The sequence below is a fragment of the Natrix helvetica genome, assembly GCF_964273705.1.
Source record: "Natrix helvetica genome assembly, chromosome: Z".
Taxonomy (NCBI): Eukaryota; Metazoa; Chordata; class Lepidosauria; order Squamata; family Natricidae; genus Natrix; species Natrix helvetica.
In genome coordinates this window covers 44,164,105-44,189,086 of record NC_138554.1, presented here as the reverse complement: position 1 = coordinate 44,189,086, position 24,982 = coordinate 44,164,105, and the positions used below count along the sequence as shown (strand labels likewise).

At 40.6% G+C, this 24,982-nt stretch overlaps 1 protein-coding gene across 1 annotated transcript in view; it reads left to right on the top strand.

The window, feature by feature from the left end:
- The window catches only part of SRCIN1 (SRC kinase signaling inhibitor 1), a gene marked incomplete at its 3' end in the record, with an annotated part of 177,730 nt that overhangs the window by 76,397 nt on the left and 76,351 nt on the right, over nucleotides 1–24,982 (top strand). The window contains exon 3 of the mRNA XM_081932097.1: nucleotides 2,049–2,072. Coding sequence (XP_081788223.1) covers nucleotides 2,049–2,072 — 24 coding nt within the window. The remainder of the gene's footprint in view (nucleotides 1–2,048; nucleotides 2,073–24,982) is intronic.

Here is a 24,982-nt window from a genome sequence, read left to right as displayed (position 1 = left end):
AAATGATCAGACCATGACAAGGGTTGAATAGAAATATCCCCTAAATCTAGATCATTCATCCACTGCCCAGAGACAAAAATCAGGTCGAGCGTGTGTCCCCCATTATGGGTGGGGTCTTGAATTAACTGAGTTAGGTCCATAGCTGTCATGGAAGCCATGAACTCCCGAGCTGACTCGGATGTCTCGCCAATGGAAGGCAGATTGAAATCCCCCAGGACCATAAGCCTGGGGAAATCAACCGCCAATCCAGCTAACACATCCAGCAGCTCCGGCAGGGCCGATGAAACATAGCAGGGAGACAGGTATGTAACAAAAAGGCCCACCTGAGCTCCAAGGCCCCACTTCAGAAAGAGGGACTCACACCCACCTATCTGAGGCACAGTGACCTCCTGAGGTCTGAGACTTTCCCTAATAACCACCGCTACCCCCCCACCCCTGCCCTGGGCTCTCAGCTGGTGAAACGCCCGGAAGCCTGGTGGGCATAGTTTGCTAAGGGGCACACACCCCCTCATGGCCCAACCAGGTCTCCGTAATGCACGCCAGGTCTGCTCTACCCTCTTGTATGAGGTCGTAAATGAGGGGAGCCTTATGTACCACAGACCTGGCATTAAGCGACACCAGCCGGAGACCAGGGTCCTGTAATCCCGAGCACCTGGGGGTGCGAGAAGGGCTATGAGGGTCGGAACGCGCGATCGCTCTTAAACAGCAAACCCGCATCTTCCGAGCATCATTTGGCCCTCGGCCCCCACCATATCTGCCTCTCCCACAAACAGTAGAGATGGTGAACCCCCCAATGGAATGGCTTAATGTCTCCCCCGGAATCCCAACCCTTCCTAGCCCTCCCAACCTGCGCCCATTTTGTTTCTGAATAATTTTGTTTCTGAAATTCCTTAAGTGCATGTCCATTGGAGAAGAAATAAATAAGATATTTTGTTCTATTCACATACCAAATTAAGAATACTTCTCAAGGTTCTATACTACTGCATTATAAACCAAAGGTAGTTAAATTTCATTTTGCTCAGTCTCAGTGAGCAAAGAAAATAAGATGGCATCTTTTTTTTTCATAGATGGAACTATGTACATTGTTAAGCTTCGTTTCAGAGTCTTTCACTTCTCAATATGGCTTAACTTCCTTATGGCATATCCATTTGAGCATCTCCACTGCTGCTTTGATTGCCATGTAAATTGAAATTGCATACTTTTTCCAGGTATCTAGGGTTATATATAGGTGTGCTAATCAGAAGTATAATTCTACCTTAAGAAAATAAGGTATATATCTCATGAGTAAAACCTAGCCAAAATTAAGCAACGTTTATAGCTTTATTTGGAGACTGAGTACATGATGAATTATTCCTTAGCGATCAGTGGGGAGGGCAAATATTTAATGGCAGCTGGACTGTGCTCCATATTCTCTCTCTCTCTTTACATTGCTGTGTAACCTATCACGTGTTCTTATTGTTTGCAATTAAATAATAATAATTGGAATTATTTAAAATAAAATAAAGCCATACCTGGCAGGGAACCAGTTTGAATAAACTATTTTACAGAGAGGCATTTGTCCTCTATGTGTTATTCTGTTTAGTCATAATTAAAAATATTCTTTATAATCAGACTTCAAGATAAAAATCAATATGTGATACTGACGTTGCTTTCCTTTCCCTTCCTTTCTTTTCCTTTAGGTAGTGAAATAACTCATGCAATATTACATATATAACTAGTTTAACCATAGTTTCTAGATGGGAAAACATTATTTTAGGATGAAGTAGGATCTTGAACTCTTTGCTCTTTTATTTATTCTTGCAGTAAAATTTCACATCTATATCAGTGTATCTACCTGACTGAAGCCTTCCTATGTGATACACACTGCCCATTTCAATTCATTTTAGGGAATTCATGACTTTTGTTTTTAAAAAAACCATTGGGAGGGGACTTTAAACAAACCAATTAAACATGATCACTTATCACACTGTTTAAAGTCAACTGTTTTCTCAAAACAGAATCTTAATGGTATTTTTTTGTTGTTCTGTTTTTTGTTCTTTTTTTGTTAGCAACCCAACTACTGGAGCTTTAAGGTCAGTACTTCCAATTTTTCCCCTCCATGCTTTTATTTGAAACAAATGCATGTGCTTAGCCACCTTTTCTCTGTATTTTATGTGTGTGTAGGCAGATATGTCCATGAAGGAATGGGCAATTGAAAACTCGGCTTCCTTAGCCCTTTTTCTTGCAGCACATTTCTTATTTTTAATAGGCAGATTTTAATTCCCCAAACATGTTTGCCTGGTTCTGTTATTCGGCAGAGCTACCTGGCTGCTTCAGGCAGTTAATTTTAAGTGAAAGGCAGAAAACAATGTGTCTGTCTATAGATGTTTACATGCATACATGTACATACACACAAATATGCATGCATATACCTTAAAACATACCAAGACACACATTCATATACATTACATACATACACATCTACTCTGCCAGGAAATGCTATGAGTAAAATGTTCCGCTCCAAATCAATAAACTTGATCTATCTTGGCTCTTAATATACACCTTGACATTTGTTGCATTACTTACATTTGCTGCCAACTTTGCAAGCATTAAGTGGTCTTGGAACCTGTTTCACCATCTGCAAGTGCAAAACTGCAGCTGTGGGAGTTAAGAGAATTAGATATTACAAATAGATGTACAACTTTCCCAACTGTTTACAAATGATTACAGCCCTGGAAGATGGCCATGTGGAGTAATGGGATAGCAGAGTAGACAGAAGAGCACAAGAAGATGTTTTATACCAATTCAGTTTATTCAAGCAGGCATGGGAAAGGTGCAGCTTTCCAGATGTCGTTAAGCTCCAACTCCGTCTGTCCTATCCAGCATGACCAACGATGAGGAATAACAGAAGTTTCAGTCCAGTAATATTAGTACAGCTACACATGGCTGATCTCTGATTTATATTTGTTTATTTCATCCAGCAAGGAGTCTGTAAATATTGCACACAAAGGACTGAGACTTCATTTGCTCCCAATTCTTCTAAAAGCACACAATCTTATCAATGATGTTATGGCTCATTGCTGGAAGAGTCAGTAGAGTAATGAACCCATGGAGGAAGAGAATAAATGGGAACAGATTTATTGCATTTATGGGAAAGAAACCACAGAACTGTGCATGATCGAAATGACTGAGCTCAATGGCTACACTCAATGAAAATATATAGTGGAACTATAGTACTTAATTTGTTGATAAATGACTGTGGATTATCTTCTGGTTTCAAAATAGTGAACAATGAGTTTGACAGTTTTGGTCTAAATATTAAATCTTAACAGTTCCCAACAGTAGTCTGTGGATAACTAGCAGTCTGCAAGAGTATTGCGACTGATCCATTCAATTCTTCACAAAAGTGAGAGTTCAACCGAGAACACCAACATCTTACAACATTTGGTGGTATGAGATCACTCTTAACATTTCATGGTGGTCTACAAAAGCTTTTGATAACCAAGTACCACTTTTCCAAAGGACAGAAATGCTCATAATTCTAGATACAAAACACTATCATCCCCAATATTCTTTATTGAAGGGACAGTGAATTTAATTTCAAAACAGTTCTAAGTGATTTTTTTCTTTTACACACCAGTGATAATCTAGGATTCTTGCCCCAGCTGCTTTAAATATGGGTAATGATTGGGCTTGCATAATCACATATTCAAAACCATATGTTTATTTTTTATTTATCAAATTTAGAACTACTCTTTTCCCCAACAGCAAATACAATATCACAATGCATGCAACATTTTAAACCAGGACCAAAGAAACAACCTTTTGCTAAATGCAGGATATCACCCTAAGTCTGTGAGACAGAACAGAAAAATGTAAGCTTCTACGAGAGTAAGAATTATTCCTCAAGTAAACCACAATGCCCACACTTTCAGCTTTTGGTTTTTTTGAAAAAAGATCAAGCTTGTAACACTTCTAGAATCTGAGGTATAAATATCTTATTGTCACAGGCTATTTTAAGACTTTTTCTTGGTTTTCAGTGGATGAATGAACATTCTTAGCAATGACTCACATATTGCACACATGGTTTGGAAAAGGAAATTCCTTTCTTCCTAGTTAGAAGAATTTCCTTCTTCACTTAAAAAAAAAGCAGAAAACTAGGCTTTTGCTAATAGTAGTATTGGGTATAACACATCTATCTAAGAACTGAAGGCAGGGGCAGGACTAGGAATTTGTCATATTTTAAACTCATGCCTTGCATTTAAAATAGAGGATTTTTTTTTAACAGTAGAAAAATATCCTGCCCAGACACATGTATATTATTTGCCATTGTGAGGTGTAAAAAATAAGCAAGAACTAAGAGACTGTGGCTCAGGTAACACAAAATGCTCTACTAGATTCAAACTGAGTTGCACTTTTTCTGATCTATTGTATTGCAAAAACCAAGATACTGCTATAGCGTGTATGAATGTTGTCATCATGTTAAGTCTTAACAATATTCATATGTTTGGACATAACATGTTATGGGAACATAGATGTAGTGCTTTATTAATTCAGATTTGACAGATTGAGTTTTATCTGAACCAAACCTACAATTCATATCAATTCTGCATGATGTGGTTATTCCCATTTGGGATAAAGTAAATAGAATACTGGATGTATATATTGGGATTTTCTTTTGCAGAAATACCAAGGTGATGGGCAGATTTAAAGTGCTATAGATTGTAATGGTCATACATCTGATTAAGGAATGGAGAAGAGTCTGGTCTTTGTATACATCCAAATTGCTAAATTAAGTAAAATTATAAATTTTCCTTTATCTTACTTTCTGCATGAGATCTGTCTCACTCTCATTAGCAAAGACCATGACATATAGAAATTAGTGTCCCACCCCCTTCCCTTCTTAAATTGTGGCAGCCTCTCATGGAAGATACCCACATCACTTGCATATTACCTGCAGCCTAAGAATGCACAAAGACGGTAAACTATTTGAAGAAAATCACATATTTATTAAATCTATCCTCTTTCTTTCTCCCCACAAATGGCACTCAGGACAATTATGAATAATAAAAATAAAGATAAAAAAATTATAATCAAAGCAAAACATAGCAATTAAAACAAATAAAAATAGATGAATAAAAAAGTAAAGTAATAAAAGTGAAGTAACAAGAAATGGTAAAAGAGAAGAGAGGTCAGGAGAAGGTATTGCAGTGGTGACAGCTGTAGGGAAATATGAGCAGGAGACAAGGGGAAGGCTATTCTCAGGCAAGGAAGCATCAGTGCTTAAGGCTGCCTGTCATGTTCTGACCTCCTCTGCTCAGCTCCATTACCAGGTTTCAAAGTTTTAGTCTCACTGATTGAACTCTCTTTTGAATGCCAGATCAGCATGTAATAAAAATGTTGTCATCCACAACTTGATCATGGATGAGAATGCTGATCTGGTCTGTATCACTGAAATTTGGTTGTGCACGGAGGCTGTTGTCTTTTGTGAGTCTGCAGTAGTCACTAGAGGCCCTGAAATCACTAGGTATAAGACCCTATTTGTGGGGTTGGGCCAATGGAGATTGCTTCCTCCCTGTAGGGCAGCAGCATCCCTCCTCATGCTATTGGGCTCTTGTCTACACAGTGGAGATTTCCATGCTAAAGTTCTGTGGGGGGGAGCAAGGTGTGAGATAGTTCATGGCTATCATGACAGTCATGGATCTGGCCCAACTTATTCATGGCCCTACTCTCAAAGGGGGTCACGCATTAGATCTGCTGTTAGTAGTCTCCAGGCAATAGTATCATGATCTGGATTTGGAGGACTTGTCATTAGTTCATTCTCATGGACAGACCACTCTCTCTTGGCCTTGGAGTTCTCCACAGTTGCTACCCACCTCTGGGTGGTGGAGCCTATTTGACTGCCCTGCCCCAAGCACTGATGAACCAGTGTGGTTTCAGGAGGAGCTTGGGATTTTCCCTGAAACTGTGTTACATGGTTCAGCAGAGGCTTTCGTCACAGCTTGGAATGAGCAGGTGATGAGGATCATGGACTGAATCTCTACTGTGTGGACACTCTCTGTATGTGGAACTTATAGAGCTCCATTGTTTACCAAGAGACTCAGAAAAACGAAGCGACATAAGAGAGAACACACTTGAGGAAAAGAGCAAGCCTGATCAAGCAAGGGTAAGAGACTATATTAGAACTTACCTTGTGATGATAAGGGCAGTTTAATTACTTCTCAATGCATCTGCAGGTAGCCAATTGGCATCTCTGTTTTGGGTAAAAAAAGTTCTTCTGCATAAGGAGTAGCCTAAGCAGTCCATGCAGGGTCACAATGAGAAATACTCTTGCTTGAATTCACCCAGGACTGGGCCAGATCCTTTGGAGGTGATGGAGACAAGCCTCAGCCTTGTTATCTGAAGGAGTTAAAATCAGTTGCTCTTGAGGACAGTTCCTTGAGGCAATGAATTTGGCTACCTGTGTTTTGGACTCATGTCCCTCCTGGTTGATTAATGCCCCCCCACCCCCCACCCCAGGAGGGCACATGTGGTTAGGTTCAAGCAGTGATTAATGTCTGTTTGCAGGAGGGGATGATTTTGTCTATAGGTGTAAAATAATTTTTAAAAACCCAGCTTGAAAAGAATATTACGTTATTCTTGGTTTGGGGTCTGATGTAAATCTTGCCAGACTGAAGACTATCTGCATATACAATAGAGTCTGTGAACTATTAGGGAGGGACTGTCTTCTCATCCTGTTCCACTCATATCTAACACCTGGCTTGAGTTGCCCCTTACTCCTATCCTCCCACCTGGGGATCCAACTCATCAGTACATTCTATCCCTGTTGCTGTCTTAGAGCCTATGGCACTAAGGACATCTACACATCCTATCAGGTCAGTGAGCATGGCCCTGATCTTTTCCCTTAAATGTGGCCATTTTAGGGAATCCAGGAAAGGTGCCTTTTCTGTGGTGACTTCTGCCCTGTGGAACACTCTTCCACTTGAGGTTTGGCAAACCACTCCCCTTCTAGCCCTCCAAAAAGCACTGAAGACTTGATTTTCCCCCTCCCAAACACTGGTATAGGCTGAGGCAGAGGTGGGTTGCTCCCGGTTTGGCCCGGATTGGGAAAAACAGTAGTGGTGGTGGCGGGAGGCTCCACCCACCCTCCGGACGCCTCTGTGCATGTGCAAAAACATTGCACATGAGCAAACTGGTAGTCAGAAAAATGGAAACCCACCACTGGGGTGAGATGGATGAAAGGATAGAGTAAGGATGTTGGAAGTTTAACTTTGGTGTTACATTTTTAATGTTTATGGTTTTAATTGATTTATGTATACAGTTGTTTTAACTGTTGATTGGCAGCTGTCTAAAATTCAGCGCAAGATAGGCTGAATATAATTGTTTTAAATAAATAAATAAAGTTGTGTTAAGGTGCAAATCATGGTTTGCTTCCAAGCCAGCTTTTCTCCAGTTTGCAGAAAGAAAAAGATTGACGCTGGTGTTCCCTGCAGCGGCGTTAGATAGTTTTAGGCCTAAAGCAAATCAAATTACTGTGTTCTATTCTAATGTGAATCTCATTTTAATTTTTTAACACAAGACGTGGATTAAAATCCACTCAGGCTACTTAATATATCCTTTCCCATCACTTGCTACCTTATAAAGCTTTAAACTAGGTATATCAAGGGTTGTATCCTGTCCCTTCTACTTGAAAAGCATGAGTTTTGCTATTTGGCTCAAAGCTAAGATTTCCAGTTTATGCTGAATTCTGATATAAATGCTGAATCACATAATTAACACTCTTCTCAGTATTGGCAGCCTGCTTTTAAGACCTGATTTGTAATGACTACTCTAGAAAAAGGTATATGCTTCCAACTAGAAATAAATATCAACTGGGAGAAAATAAATACTAGTCTCCTTTTTTTTGTGGTCTCAAAGTTACAACACTGCATGAAAGGCTACATTCTCACTGAGAATTCAAACTGTGACTATATAACACCCTGTCAAATTGCAGGTGAGATCTTACTTTTTAAATAATTTTATAAAGTAATTCATTCAAAAGACTGCCTGCATGTGTATAACAATCTGTTTCAAGAGAAGGGTTACAGCCTGGCTTGTTCCCTGATATGTTCAGAGGAGATTTCATTTTAGTTTTAAAAATATACATTTTTAATATGGAAAATATTTTTGTTATGTTAATTGCACATGCAACCTGGAGCAATGTAGATATAAGCCAAAACTTATTTCCAGGATGACTCTGCATTTTTTCTAAGTGATGAAAGAGAATAAATTATGGTCCTTGGTGATGCCTTTGAGATAGATCTGACTAGGAAGCAGACTCCTCAAGATGATTAAAACTACACCTTATTGAGATTCATAATAGTAACAGAAACTTGCACACCTTATATTTTCCCTTCCTTCCCTCGTAGAGTCTAGGCAATCAGGAAGGAGCCAGTCTGATTCTCTTCCTAATGCTTTATTTGTTTCCTGGACTCAACACATGGCAGCAAGCTTTGTAAGGCAAATACTTTTGGGCAGGTTCAGTTTCTGTGTGCTCAGATTTAGAGTACAGTCAGAAGCCAATATTGGTCATTGACTTACAAAAAATAAGAATAGGTATATGTAAGCCAAAGCTTTGTTCTTGCTTTGCTTTTTGTAGAAGAAATTTGTATACTGTGCCAGGTCTGCAGCCATCTTTTCTTTTGGGTCTTTGGCCTGCCACACTTTCTATTTTTCTGCTATAAATTTTCTATTGTGGGAAAATGGGAGGGGGGATTGTAAGAAGTTGCGTACTATGTAGCCATAACAAAATTCTTTCTAGAAAGCCAAGGTCATACTTTGTCTTTGCACATTTGCACCTGACTGGAATTGGATGGGTGGAACTGCCAGCATGGCAGTGGGAGATAAACTTGTGCGTGTGGGGGTAAGATCTTGAACTTTCAACTGGGTGGAGAAAGCTTTCAGATTCGGGTTTTCCCAGATGTGCCAACATTGCTCTCTTAATAAATTGGAACTTTGAGCAATACTTTGCCTTGGACTCTGATTTACTTTTGGATGCTATTTGGAACTCTGACATTAATCCGAATCTGAAAGCTTCCCATTTTTCCCACCTAGTTGAAAGTTATACATACTGTAAATTCACATTCAACCAATACGAGGCATTGGAATTCAAGAAAGTGTGTTTTGTGTATAATGAATTCTATGAAACACAAAATGTCTGCATACTGCTCTAATAAATACTTTGGAAGTAGGTTACTCTTGCTGCTGTGGGTTCCATGTAGTTAGTGTGGCAAATAGCCTTAAATGAACCTCTTCATCTCCATGACCATGACACATGCCCTTTTAAATACATACATTCCACCACATCCTACGACAATAAGTTCCATGACCTATTGTCGTATGCTGTATGAAGGATTGCTTTCCCCCCCTCTCTTGTCTTAAGTCTACTTCCAATGAGTTTCACTGGAGAACTTTGAGTCAGAGGAGAGGGTAAAGGAGAAGGTGTTCTTCAAATCTACCATAAGTATTTGTATTTTATGAATAGATATATGGCTCTGTCTGTGCTTCTTAAATTGATTTCAGAAGGGAGATATAAGTAATATTCTGAGTAGACAAATATTCATGACAAAATATTACTAGGTTTTATTGCTATGGATGGTTTAGGAGAGGAAGGAAACAGAATTAATGCTTTGCAACATGAGATAAGACTGTATTGTCCCTTCTCCCTCTCCTATTCCATGATCTGAGGGACTAGGATATTGTCTTGTTCCACATTGAGGTGAATTCAACAACAACAATGCATTTTCTTGCTTAATGCCAACAGACATATGATGTTTATATTTACCATTGAAAGCACAAACCAGAATATTGCGCAACATAAAGAATGGAGGATATCTGCTCTTATTGCACATTAAGAAATGATCAAGAATAAGAAGGAGGAGCTGACGTCGCAATGACATGATGCGATCTTGGAGCTCCAAGATCGCAGTCGATACTTTTGCTGCTACACTTTTGGACCTAAACTGTCCCAAAGAGATGGTGACAGGGAAGAGTACGTCCTGTTGATCTCAGGGAAACCGCAAAGTCCCTGATTGATCCAGGAGAATCTCTTTTTGCCGGCAACAGAAGCGCAGCCATTGAAGCTGCTGAAATTGGGACAGCTCCAGAATGGGAGGAAAACGGAAAGAGAAAGTGTGTCCATCTGGTGAGGAAATCTTATTATTATAAAAGAGACTACCCCCCCAAAAAAATTAAAGCTAAATTAAATTTGAAAACAGAAGAGAACAAGCGGCGAAATTAAGCTACACTAGATAGTGTATTATCCTTTTTTTAAAAAAATTATGGATGGAACTTTTGCAAATGTTTCCTATTCTTTAAATTGAATGGATTCGTTTTTCTTCTACTACTTTTTATATTTATTTTATACCTATGGATTAAAATATTTTTTCTTATTTTTATAATGCTGGATTGGAAGGTGTTTTTTTTTTTGCTCCATTTAAGAATTTTGATTTCTTTAAGCCTGGAATATAAAGAAGATATAAAAGGAATACAAAGAGGGCTGTAATAACAGAGGGAAAGGAAGTAACACTGTCACCTGGAGGCTGGAGGCTTGGAAGGCTTGGAAATATTGTCTTTTCTTTTTTCTCTTTGATCATTTGACTTTGCATTTTCAAGGTTCCTCAGCTTATTTATTTATTTATTTATTTATTTATTTATTTATTTATTTATTTATTTATTTATTTAAACTTATTAGTCGCCCCCTCTCCCCACAGGGACTCGGGGCGACGTACACAAGCAACAGTTAGCACAGTGTCATACAGAGGAGGTAAAAAATAAATAAATAGTTACAATAAATAACATTAATAGTTTAAAAACTAAAATTGACAATTAAAAATGACCTAGGGGTGGAAAAGTTGTCGAATTATGCCAGGCCAGCTAGCCGAAACAGGTGGGTCTTCAGTTTACTGCGGAAGGAGCGGAGATCGGTTGTTGTTCTAATGTCTGGGGGGAGGTCGTTCCAAAGGGTAGGGCCCGCCACAGAGAAGGACCTACTCCTGGGCACCGCCCTCTGACAATCTCTAGAGGACGGCACCCAGAGGAGACCCTCTCTGTGTGAGCGAATGGGTCGCAGGGATGTATGGGGCAGGACACGATCCCGCAGGTAACTAGGCCCTGTGCCATGGAGCGCTTTGAAGATGGTAACTAACACCTTGAAGCGCACCCGGTAGGCCACAGGAAGCCAGTGCAGCTCGCGCAGGAGCGGTGTTATATGGGAGAACCTCGATCTCCCCATAATTACCCGCGCGGCTGCATTCTGGACCAACTGCAGTCTCCGGGTGCACCTCAAGGGGAGCCCCATGTAGAGAGCATTACAGTAGTCCAGGCGAGACGTCACCAGCGCGTGAGTGACTGTGTGCAGGGCCTCCTGGTCCAAAAGGGGTCGCAATTGGCGCACCAGGCGAACCTGGTGGAATGTCCCCCTCGCCACGGCTGCCACATGATCTTCCATAGCCAGCCGGGCATCAAGGAGGACGCCCAAATTGCGTGCCCGTTCCACCGGGGCTAATTGTTCAGCCCCGATGGCCAGCGATGGAATGTGCTGGTTGTACCGGGGTGCCGGAAGCCACAGCCACTCTGTCTTGGAGGGGTTGAGCTTGAGCCTGTTGTCACCCATCCAGACCCGCATGGCTTCCAGACAACGGCACATCACTTCAACAGCCTCGTTGGGGTGGTTTGGGGTGGAAAAATACAGCTGAGTGTCATCAGCGTACAGATGATATCTCACCCCAAAACCACGGATGATCTCGCCCAGCGGTTTCATATATGTGTTGAACAGGAGAGGCGAGAGGATCGACCCCTGTGGGACCCCACAAGTGAGGGGCCTCGGGGTCGACCTCTGCTCCCCTGTCAACACACATTGCATCCAGCCAGAGAGGTAGGAGCGGAACCACCGCAATACGGTGCCCCCGATCCACAACCCCTCCAGACGGCGCAATAGGATACCATGGTCGATGGTATCGAAAGCCGCCGAGAGGTCTAATAGGACAAGGATGGAGGAACAACCCCCATCCTTTGCCCTCCAGAGATCATCCACCAACGCGACCAAGGCCGTCTCCGTGCTGTGACCGGGTCGGAAGCCGGACTGGCGCGGGTCTAGATAATCATCTTCCTCCAGGTGACGTGGGAACTGCTGAGCCACCACACTCTCAACAACCTTCGCTAAAAAAGGAAGGTTGGAGACAGGACGATAATTTGCTAGCTCCAGTGGGTCCAGAGAAGGCTTCTTGAGCAGGGGTCTCACCACCGCCTCTTTCAAGGCGGTTGGTAAAAGGCCCTCACCCAACGAAGCGTTCACCAGTCCCAGTAGCCAGCCACGTGAACCCTCCCAGGAAGCCAGTACCAACCAGGAGGGGCACGGGTCCAATAAACATGTGGTGGCTCGCAGTCGCCCGCCCAACCTGTCCAAATCTTCGGTGACAACAGGGTCAAACTCCTCCCAGCGTGGAATCTCAAGACTAGCCTCGGACGCCCCCCCTGGAGCACTGGAGTGGGTCCACCCCCTCCGGATCTGATCAATTTTATCCTGCAGGTATTCCCCAAACTCCTCTGCCCTGCCCTGCAATGGGGGGTCCCGTTGTCCCTGCGACAGCAGGGAGCGGGTCACCCGAAACAGGGCGGCAGGGCGGTTCTCTGCGGACGCTATAAGGGTGGCACAATATTGACGTTTGGCCACCCTTATTGCCACAAGGTAGGTCCTTAAGTAGGCTCTTACCTGTGTTCGATCGGATTCGGAGCGGGAGGATCTCCACTTGTTCTCTAGGCGTCTCCTGTGGCGTTTCATCACCCTTAGCTCCCCGTTAAACCAGGGAGCCCGAGTCGATCGTTGCCATCGGAGAGGCCACAAAGGCGCAACCCGGTCCAAGGCCCCGGCGGCCGCACTGTTCCACGCGGCCACCAGGTCCTCTGCCCGGGAGCGGGACAGGTCTGCAGGAGGTGGCCCAAGCTCCGCCTGGAACCTATCTGGTTCCATCAGACGCCTGGGGCGGAACCATCTGGGACCAACTGTTTCCGCCTCCCCGCTGCGGGGGGTAGCGCCAGGGAAGTCCAGTTGGAGAAGTGAGTGATCTGACCATGACAAGGGCGTGATGACTAAATTCCCTCTTCCCAGATCACTCGTCCACTGGTCGGAGACAAACACAAGATCCAGTATGTGGCCTCTTTCGTGTGTGGGGTCCCGAACTACTTGAGTCAGATCCATGGCTGTCATGGAAGCCATGAATTCCCGGGCTGCCTCGGATGCCTCTCCCGTCGACGGCAGATTGAAATCCCCCATCACTAATAACTTGGGGGTCTCAACCGCCATCTCCGCGATCAGCTCGAGGAGTCCGGGCAGGGCCGTTGATGTATGGCGGGGAGCCAGGTATACTATCAACAGACCCAACTGACTCCCTGGGCCCCATTTCATGCCCAGAGACTCACAACCAGATGTCTGCGACACAGTGAATTCTCTTGGAGCCAAATCTTCCCGGATGATTATCGCTACCCCACCGCCCCTACCCTGGGCCCGTGGCTGATGGAATACCCGGTAACCTGGAGGGCACATTTCCCCAAGGGGCAACCCCCCCTCCGGGCCCAACCAGGTTTCCGTTATTCCTGCGAGGTCCGGCTCTCCCTCTGAGATCAAGTCCCTGATGAGGGGGGCCTTGTTAACCACGGACCTCGCGTTACATAACATCAGCCTAAGGCCCAGGCTCTGCCGATCCTGTCCACCTAGACTGCGGGGGTTGGTACAAGTGACCGGGCGTGTCCAACAGCCCCGGTCTCCCAACCGACCATGCGTTCTTCTGGTGTCCTCGAGCCCGCCCCTCCCTACGACCGTCGCTATCGGAATCCCCCCTATAGGAATACTGTATCCTCTCGCCTCCCCCACTCCGCTCCTCTCCGTCCTGATCCCACCTGTTGACCTGGCTGTATCCATACCCCCAGGTTGAATAACCCTCCCCCCTCCCTGGAACCCCTTAAAATTTTTTAAAAACATTTCGCTAAAAAACCCCTAATCCCCCGCTTCCTCCACCTCTCTGGGTTAATAAACCCTTCATCGAGGTGGGCCCTCACCAGGGCAGGGGGGCATATCTGCGAGAGGGGGGACCCTCGCAGTCGTAGAATGTCAGCCCTAGAATAAATTATGCTGTTACTCAGTCCGTGAGTATGGCTATGGCAGGGTTTTCTTTGCAATAAGTCCAAGATGTAGATAAATGTAAAAAAGCCAAGATGTAAATAGATGTAAAAGGTAACTAAAAGGAGAGAGGAAGCCTACATCGCCAAACCACAATAGTCAAACAGTCCACCATCGAGGCCCAGAGGTAGTTCTTAAAGTGCTTCTTAAGTTCTTAAAGTGCGTAGAAACCACAAATCGCAAATCCATCCATGGGGGGGGGGGGGCGGGGGGGAATGGGCAAAGTGCCAAGGCCAGTTTCCTGGCCTGTTGATCTTCTGGGGGTCGCCCAAACCTCCGGCGGCCCCCCCTGGCTTGCTTCTTCGATCCCCGCAGCTCCTCTCCGCCCCCCTCAGCCTCCTAAATAGGCAGCTCAAGCAAGATGTAAATTCGTTCTCCTCCTCACCGACTCACTCACTCCCCTCATGGAATCACTCCTCCGCTCCTCAGCTGTCTCACCGCTTTCTCGCCACCCTGGCAGCCACGCAAACCTCATCCTCCGCTCTTCCAGTTTTTCCAGTTTTTCCAGTTTTTCGGCTGCCGCGGCCCAGCCTCAGCATTCAGCGTTCAGCGTTCTCGCCTCTTAGCCGCCATCCACAATTCTCAATCCTCGATCTCCTGTCCATCTGGCTGTCTGATTCTCCCGGGTCTCAGCTGTTCCCCCCGGGTCCCAGATTGTTCTCAGAGACAGCCAGGGTTGCCACTGGCCAGCTCTAGACCCCCCTGAATGACCGGTGGGGGCCGAAAGCGCCCGCTATCCCTGCCAGGGAGCCCATCATTCACGGAGCTCTAGGAAGGGCCGCCATTGCCCCGGAAGCTCCTCCTCTTTACAGAGAGTGATAGTGAGTGATAGTGAGAAGAGCATGGGTTGTTTATACAGGTGCTCATCGGGAGCTTTATTGGCAGCTGGAATGGAGTGAAAATAAAGCCTTGTCTTGAAAGATTATAAATGAACTTGCTTTAAATTTAATAAAAAGTTTTGAATGCCAGAGTGGCAGTGTTTACAAGTTGGAAGAATGGCGCAACATGAAAAAGAAACCTTAACATTGCAAAAGATTATGTTTGAAATTCAAAAGTTATTAGAAGTAACGGAGAAAATTGAGAAGAGATTGGAGAACATAGATTGTAGAACAGTAAAATTTGATGGAAAAATTGAGAATGTTCATCAAATGAAGAAAGTGGAGGTCAGAGTTCTAAAAACTGAAGAAAAAAATAAACAAAGAGACAAGAAAATTGTTGATACTGACTGTGAACTGAGCGTGGTTGGAAATGGAAAGAGTGGAATATGGAAAGGGGAAATAGATGGACTGGAGCTCTACCCCAGATTTCACAGTATAGAAGAAAAAAAGAGAGAAGAATTGATGGAACTAAGGAGGGAAATTTTGTCAAAAGCACTAGTGATAACCAAAGATAAGCTGATCGAAGAAGCAGATGGAGGGTTTTGAGCTTATGCAAGATATGCAATAAGCAATAAGTTGTGAAGAGAAGTCCATACAAAACTTACTAAGGAAATAACCAGAATACTAATGCCACAAATGGCAAGAGACATAAGACTGCACTATTACTGGAAAGGCACAGGTTGATGTAATGAAAGCTTATAATAAGAAATTAAGTCAAATTTAGTTAAATTTAGAGCATTATAAATTTAGTTAAATTTAGAGCATTATGTATAAAATGATTATGGATACAGTTAAATAATTGATTTATAATGATAATAATGCATGTATATGTATATAAATTGATTTATAATGATAATAATGCATGTATATGTATTGGTTTGATAAGAGGTAATTTGATATAAATTGCAAATGGTGACTACAAAAGGAGGTTTAGAAACTCTGTTATTAAATATAACCAATTTTTATTTAGAACATGTTATAAAGATGTAATGTTACTGGATGATATTGGGAAGACCTAATGAAATGCCATTATGTGGTTTTGCTTTAAATCTGGAATATTTTATATAAAAGGACGTAAAAACAATTAAAGTCAAATGAAGGTTGAGGTATGATGATAGTAATATATATAAATATATTTGATTTAAAATATATGATTTGATATGAATTGTAGGTGATGACTGTGGAAGGGATGCATGTAAGTTTTTGTAACCAATCAACACACTTTCTACAATTTGTAATGGAAGATGGTTTTGTGTTTGTCTGTGTGTGTGTTTTGTCTGTTTGTGTTTATTCAAAAATAAAACAATATTTATATAAAAAAAAAGAAATGATCAAGAATAGAGTGGAAATTATAATCCAAATTAGTATATTCTGGATTAACATATGTCAACTTGATGTTTCTCGAGTGCATTTGTATATATATATATATATATATATATATATATATATATATATATATATATATATATATATATATTATATTTATATTTATATTTATATTTATATTTATATTTATATTTATATTTATATTTATATTTATATTTATATTTATATTTATATTTATATTTATATTTATTTATTTATTTATTTATTTATTTATTTATTTATTTATTTATTTATTTATCATATCCAGCCATTCTGATTACTACCATGGTGGTGAAAAAGGAGTTATGGTCCAACATATGTAGGAAGTAGCAGGTTATAGACAATGGTTCCCTGTGTCCACTCTTAGATATCTGAAGCTCACCATTTTCAAAGACTACAGAAAGTCATGGACAAATGCTTGCCAGCAGAGACAGCAAAAGTAAAAATGATAATTACAACTGTGTATGTTAAGATTGATTCTTCACCAAATACTTTCACAAAGTGCAAAGAGAAAAGACGGAGCTTTAAATAGCATGGTTACACTGCACAATGTAGTAAATTGAGCTTGTAAGCAATGACTGAATTTGAACAACACATGAAGCTTTATTAATTTTAATTTGGCTATTTTTTGTTAATTGCCGTTTGTGTTTTGTAAAACCAGCCAATCTACTATTTTATGGTTGTATATATTGTGTGAATGCAGAAAATGATTTAATTGAGTATCTAAGTTAAGTGCACCCTCTGAATCTAATCAGCTTTATGAACTTTACTTGTTCTCTTTTCTGTTCCTACACTCTCCAAAATCACATTTTAAAATTATTTTTCTCCTGCGGGAAGGACTCCATTGTCCAAACCAATCTTCACGAGCAGAAAGTCCTTCTAAAAAAACCTTAGTCTGCATTGTAGTAATTTGGTATAGCATGAGCTGGGTCTGCCCATCAATGTTTCAATGCTAAATTCCCTTTTTCCTTTCTTCTTCCCATTTTATCCCATTTATCACCCAAGGAAGATTGGTCTTTCTTTCAACTTGCTCTCTCACCCTCAACCTTCATCCATACTTATCAGAGGAACTTCTGGTCCCTCTTTCCCATTGCAAGTTCTATCATCTATCATCCAAATGCATTTTGGTTCTTTAGTAACCTAGCAACTGCAGCTCCAGCAACCAGAGAAAGGAAGCTGATTCAGGCACTTCAGTGTAGAAAAAAAATCCATCATCCACTTTGTTTATTAAGACTTTTTAAAAAAGATTTCTCCCCCATTTGTGTACATTATTTTCCAAGTATTTTTCTCAGCTTATGTAGTTTTTATGTGTATTAGATAATCTTTAACCTGCAATGACTAATTTTCAGTGAATAAGTCTCATGTCTCACCTCCATCAAATCAAACACTGTAAATCTCTTTTCATAATATCTAATGTCCACTTGCAGTCTGTGGTTATCTTACTGATGATTGAAAATAATTCCACACACTTCTTTATTTTTATTTTTTTGAAATTGAGTTCTCACAATACAATTGTACGACAATGTCGCAGTGGAAATTCGAATATTAAAGTGACCAGATAAACACATTGTATCTACAGTATGTTTAAAGGAGCATTGATTTATCAACTGTGGGTTTTGTTCATTTCAGAAGTCCCAATGGATACAATGTCCTATATTCAATATTAGAAAGGTGATTCTCTCCCCCTCCCTTAATTCAGTGTGGCATCTTAGGCTGGGTCAAGAGTGATTGCTGTCAAAGAAGAACTTTGTTTTAATTTGCAGATACTGATGATTTATTTCCAAACTTGGGAGTTTGGGGGATTGGCACTGCATGCATCAGAGATGTCTGTTCCAATGAATCAAGCAAATATCAAGGAGGATTAATGCCTATAATCTTCTGTCCAAATGCAACCACAGCCCTGAAAGCCACACCAGCTGGCTCTCTAAATGACATCTGGGCTACTGTTGCAGTTATTACTAAGGAATTCTCCCTGATAATGATTAAATTTTGCAAGTCACACTTTGCATGGCAACCAAAGTTTGATATGAGTCAGTTTTCATCCCTAGAAAACTATAGTACTATAGTTTAGTTTTCAAGTTATGGGGGAAAGGTGGTATATAACATGAATAGATTCTAAATATCTATCCACCTGACATCTTGGGAAAGAGTCCTCCTGTCAAAGGATGTGTTGTGTATATATATTTTTCTTATTTACAGTGTTTTCCTTCAGTAATGTGGTTTCTTTTATTTAATGTTTGAGCAGTTTTATTTGAATGCAATGTTTTTTGGGATATGCATCAGCTTCTACAAGGTGCTCTATTTGCCCAAAACAGAAGAGGAAAATTACAAACAGATTGAAAGGTAATATAACAACTCTCTTTGTACTTTGACAGTTTTGAAATCAGAGCCTATGAGACTGCTTTGTATCTTCCAGATGTGTTTAAACTGTAGAGGCCATGTTGTCTGGGGAATTCCCTGTTGGAAGAAGTACATCTTCTTGCTATAAAACCTTCCTCTGGGTGACATACTTTTTGTTGGGGGAGGATTGATTCCAATGGGTCTTTAATATTTTTTGTCATCTTTTCATCTTTTCTGATATTAGAATTAGACTTTTGATGCAGGAAGTACTGACTAAGATAGTTCTTGGGTTACAGTTTCCATTGCTTAATTCATAAAGTTTGATGTCACATAATTGCACCACTTAACAAAGATAGTCAGGGCTGTTGTTGTAATCCCAGGACTACACAGGTTGTTAAGCAGGAAGAGGAAAGAGTCCCAGGTTAGTAGGCAAGCAAGTAAGAGTTTAGGATGAGAGCTGTGGGCAGGTGGTGGGTTCCATAGGCAAATGCTGTGGAGTATAGTTAGGTGAATGGTCACCATAGGGGACAGGCGAAAAAGCAACAAGAGTGGGAGCAACTTCCAAATTCCTGCAGGCTTCCCCATTGACTTTGCTTATGGGAAGTCAACAAATCTTACTCACACAACCCCAGCTCTCTGCAATATTATAATTGTAAAGCAGACCCTGAACGCTCAGGTCACCTTGAAGATGAAATTGTATAGTAACTTGTGGTCCTCAGATTCTTTTATGCAATTATAGCCTGAAAACATCTAAGGCTTATGTGTTTACCAAGTTCAAGAAATGGTCAAAGCCTTAAAAATTACTCTATTTCCATTGTTAAATGCTGAGGCTTCATTTTAGTTGTCTTGGTAAAAACAGTAATAAATAACTTCTGTGTGGGTGCCTTATTTATGAAGTACATTAACCCAGCACTTCAGCTGGGAAAAAATAACCTCACTTTTTTAAAAAAAGAAAAGAAAGAAAAGACAGCTAATAATGCCCAACCCAGCTCTTGTGGTAAGGGCAAAATATACATTCTGTGAAGAAGTATTTATTTTTGTCACACATTTCATTGGGTGTCTGGCTGTTGTTGTTTTTAAAGAATATGAGGTAGGATGAAGTGCATAGAATCTTCTTACTTTGCTCTCCTTAAAAGTGAAGAGGTCCTTAGCCAGTCCTTAAATTAGTCTGTGACATGAAATGAGAAAACTGAAATGCGGCAATGTTACCTCTATGAAACTTGCATGTTGCTGCACAAGGAATCTTGCCTATCATTATTCGGTTAGACAGAATAGCAGAATAATAGAATAAAAGTTAGACGAGGTATTGGAGGTCTTCTAATCCAACCCTCTGCTCAGGCAGAAAACTCTATACCATTTCAGACAAATGGTTGTCCAATCTACAATTGAATACAATTGTCAATTGTAAAATACAAAAGACTACAATCCTGCTTCCTCTTACCCAAAAATTTGTTCCATTGAACTTAATCGAGTTTGCTTCTGAAGCAACATTCCAAAAATTCCAAACAACCAAAAATATTTATTATTATTATTGTATTGTTTTACATTTTGTATGGGAATCACTGTGGTTTTTTTAATCTCCTTTAATACATTTCCATATTTTCTTGGTAATCCATTATTATCTTCAACAAACATTCATTTTTTTCACACTTGAATATCACCCCCTCCAGTGCTGGGGGTGCGCAGTCTATCTGCTAATCTGATTTTAACATTAATCCTGTTAATGTAAAGATTAGGATTAATTCTGGATTAATTGGGATAATCCTGACAAAATGGTTAGCATTTTAAACTTCCAGCAGATTATTTTTTTTAGCCTAAGTGACATTTGGATTTAAAATAATATTGAAATTCTTTGATCAGGAGGGATATAAGTGGGTGAAAATAAAATTAGAAGTAAGGTTAGGATTTTGAGGTCAAGAGTGGGAAAGGGAAATATCTCTCTAGAGGTAGTGGATGCTGTTTTGGTGCTTAAGAGGATTCTTGTTGGATAAACAATGTATAGACCCAGAGGTTATCTTTATCCAAGGAATCAGAAAAAATTCCTGAATGTATGTCAGTGTCCATTTCTCTAAGTGTGTGTGTATCCTTGCAATGGATGTGCTTGCCTCTCTCTGCAAGAGAAAGCTTAGCCTGTTTATTCAAATATCTGAAGCTCTCCTCATAGAGCACTGCAATATGGATTGAGCCAATTTGATTATGATGAAGGTGTCCTATGCATGTTGAGTCCAAGAGAATGTGCAGAAAAGGAAAATCAAAACATTTCCCCATACATCAGCATGATACTTAGTCCATTGGGAATAATTTTTATACAGATTGAAATGAGAGAAAGTTGCAAGTGACTATTTTCAGTGGATTATCGGTCAGATTTGTTTTCAGTTCTACATTGTTATGTTCACTCTGCCGCCCAAGGCAGATGCTTCATTTTCCCTCTGGATAGGCCCATTCATGTGATCATTATAGAGAATGTTAGGCCTCAGAGAAAATGAGAATCTGTAAATAAACCATTTGCTGTTCCAAAATTTGAAACAAACTGTCACTGTTTCCTTGCATTTCTTAGTAGCCCTTCCTTTCATGGCTCTGTAGGAATCTTCACTTGTAGCAATTCCTCAAAATGCATTTTGAGGTCTTGAATGCCCAACATTCACAGTTCACTTTCTAGATCGGGTTGCCTGCTGGGATACAGAAAGATAGGCAGCTCGTTTACACTGAATCAAACCCAAAGCTTAATTAATATAATTGATTCTGACTGATGATAATTGACCGTGGTTTCATGAGACACTGGGTATGCACCTGAAATCTGATGCATTGAAATTGTACTGTATTTCTGAATCACCTACTATAGGGATACTGGAATGCTCTAGGACTGAAAGGAAGAAATTTGAGAATATGGTTTTCAACATGTCTAGCATACACAGATTCTAATCTGGGCCATCTTGGTTTTTTTAATGAGACGTTAAAAGATTGAAAATGCCAACTTTTGTTTTTAGACATAGTCAAACATAGTCAACATAGTCTAACATAGTCAAAGAGTGACACAGTGGCTCAGTGAGCTTGGCGATCAGAAAGATCAGCAGTTCAGTGGTTCAAATCCCTAGGGCCGCATAATGGAGTGATCTCCCATTACTTGTTCCAGCTTCTGTCAACCTAGCAATTCGAAAGCATGTAAAAATGCAAGTAGAAAAATGGGAACCACCTTTGGTGGGAAGGTAACAGTGTTCCATTCGCCTTCGGTGTTTAGTTATGCTGGCCACATGACCTTGGAGACATCTTCGGGCATCGTTGGCTCTTTGGCTTTGAAATGGAGATGAGCACCACCCCCTAGAGTCGGGAACAACTAGCACATATGTGCGAGTGGAGCCTTTACCTTTACCTATTAACATAGTCAAAGACTGGCACAGATTGAGACCAAGGATCCAATAAACAACTAATTCAAGGGAAAAGACAAAAGACATGGTGAAGTGGAATCCAGAGTTCAAAGCACAGCCTAACAAGGTAAACATGACTAAACTGAGGCTTGGAAATTTGTTCCCACCATTTGCTGTCAGGGAGTCAAGTCAAAAATAAGACACCATGCCAGAAAACAGCTTCTGAACTTTGTGTTTGATGTGGAAAAGAATGAAACTTTGATTCTGGGTTTTACAGATTAGACTGATAGACTTTTGTAGAAATGACTGGTTTGTACTATTATGGTAAAACAAAAAGTTGTGGTTTATTGTTAATGCCTTATTCTACTGTAACAAATAGAGTCGGAAGTCAATACTTTTTCTTTTTCTTTCCCTACCCTTTTTCACTTTTCTTTGCCCTTTCCCCTTCCCTCTCCCCGTCCTCTTATTTGTTTTTGTATTTTGTATTTTATAATACTTTATAACCCAATAAAAATGTACTATAACAAATAAATAAGATATCACCCATATGCACAAATAGAGGCACATTATGAGTTTATTCTTCTGCTGAGTTGTTTTTGGCCAATCTATCTGACCTACAGAGCTGAGCCTTTTAATACTGGGTCTTTAAAGCACAGATGTACTTGGGTCTGGATGGATGGACTTCAGAGTCTAACAGATTATCAGTATGGACAGACAGAGAATGTTGATGGCATGCTGGACCTGCCTTGCCCAGTCATTGGCTCATTGGCTTTAATGCTGCTGGAATCACCTCTTCCAAGACTATTATCTCTTGATCTCCTCCTCCTCCTCCTCCTCCTCCTCCTCCTCCTCCTCCTCCTCCTCCTCCTCCTCCTCCTCTAGTAGAGCAGTAACAGCAAGAAAAAGTCCGAATGATTCTTTTCTAAGCATACCATAATTTCATCTTCCAGATCTAGCAGGTAGCTATTTTAAGGATGGTGCATGTTGTGGTAGCAGAATTTCTAAGGGATCATGGTAAATATGTAAACACAATTTCATCTCTCTCTCTCTCTCTCTGCTTATATGACAATGAGGTTAGTGTGTGCATAAGCCCTCATGTGGCTGTCATTCATGTGCATAAAGCTGACTTCTAGCATTTGCAATGGTAGGAGAAAGTCCAGTGAAGAGCAAAATCAAAACATTATTACAGTATTGCTGCAGCAAGTATCGGTCAGCACTTCTGAATGCTGACCTGCTTGCTCTCCTATGCTCACCTTCTAAACAATCAGTTATTAGGGAAGGTATCCGAAGTCTTTAATAGCCTCCCATCCCAGAGAAAAAAAGATATTTCCCTTCTGCAGATATTTATGTTTGACAATTATGTACATCTCATACATAGTGGAAATTCAGTAACATTGGCGCCATGTGTTAGGTTATTATATTACTAATAGCCTCCAAAGTAATCCATTCTCACTGCAAGGAATGATTCCCTTTACATGTTCATGGCTGCGACTCTCTTCCTACTTTAAAAGAATGAGGTTGTAAATTGTTCAAGAATTAGTCTGGGCAAATGATTTTACTTTTCTGGTTTTCATACTGTGCAAATATTACTTTCTATAGAGAGATCTTTCGCATTGTGAAATCTGAAATACATTTCTGGGACCACCTTCTGAGTGAAAAATAGTGCTAGAAAATGCCAACAAAATGTAATCGTTGCTAGCATTAATATTTTCTTTTAGTGAGGGAAATTCACTCAAAGAGGGAGATTCCATCATCTTTACTGGAAAAAGTACATATTTCAGACAGAAAGAGGTAGAAGATTTGGAGGATTACAAACATTTATTTGCCAATGTAATCATAGAGCAGAGCTTTTAAAAAGATAGAAATCAATAGGAGATAACAAGTGTGAGATGGCTCCAGTAAAGTAGGATGTAGGAGCTTTATATTTAGATATTCAGTTTCCTATCCATTCACCCAGTTCAAAATTATTGATTGACTGACTAACACTGATGATGGGGAGGATTTTGTATTTTTACAATATTGCACTGTGTTGTTACATTTTTTTGGAGGGGTAGGTATCTTTATTAGATGCTTAGAGCATTATGCTTGAATAAATACATTGCTTGGAATCGCTCTGCTGAATATCTAGAGTCATTGTGCAGGTTTACAGTATTTGTCTTTGTTTTTAATTAGTACTTATATACAATGTTTCTGTATCATTCTATGCAAAATATGCCTTGATTTGAAAACACATCTGGCATATGAAATCTTGATGTGGCTTTCTTGCAATGATGTTATGAATAGTACTTTGAAATGGGATGCAAGTGCTTTTGTCACATATATTAATAGGAACACTTTGATTTGATGCATTCTGTTTTAAACCATAGTTTGAAGCAGCATTTAATGTCAGACAAATCTAATGCAAAAAAAAACATGTTTGGTGATGCAATTGTTAAAACAGTCTCCATCATGCCTCTGCAAAAAGTGGCCAGGACAGAAGGAGAAAGATGTGCTCTCCTCATCCGATGCAGGAAGTCCAAAAGCTGGTTTGCACGCTTCACTAAAGATAATGTGTGAAGAGACCAAATCAGATTGTTCATTATCTGTGCCCTCAGATACTTAATGATATTGATCCCCTCCACGGCTGCAGCTTGATACAAAGTGGAGTATGATTATGCCACACTTTTTCTAAAATCAACAAGGATCTCCTTTGTTTTATTAACATTCAAAACCAAAGCCTTCATCTCCTCCCTATAAGAGTCTTCATTGTCATCCTTGATAAGACCCACTACTGCCGTGTCCTCTACATCCTTCACAATATGATTTGTAGAAGACTGTAGTCATGGGTCATCAAGGTGAGC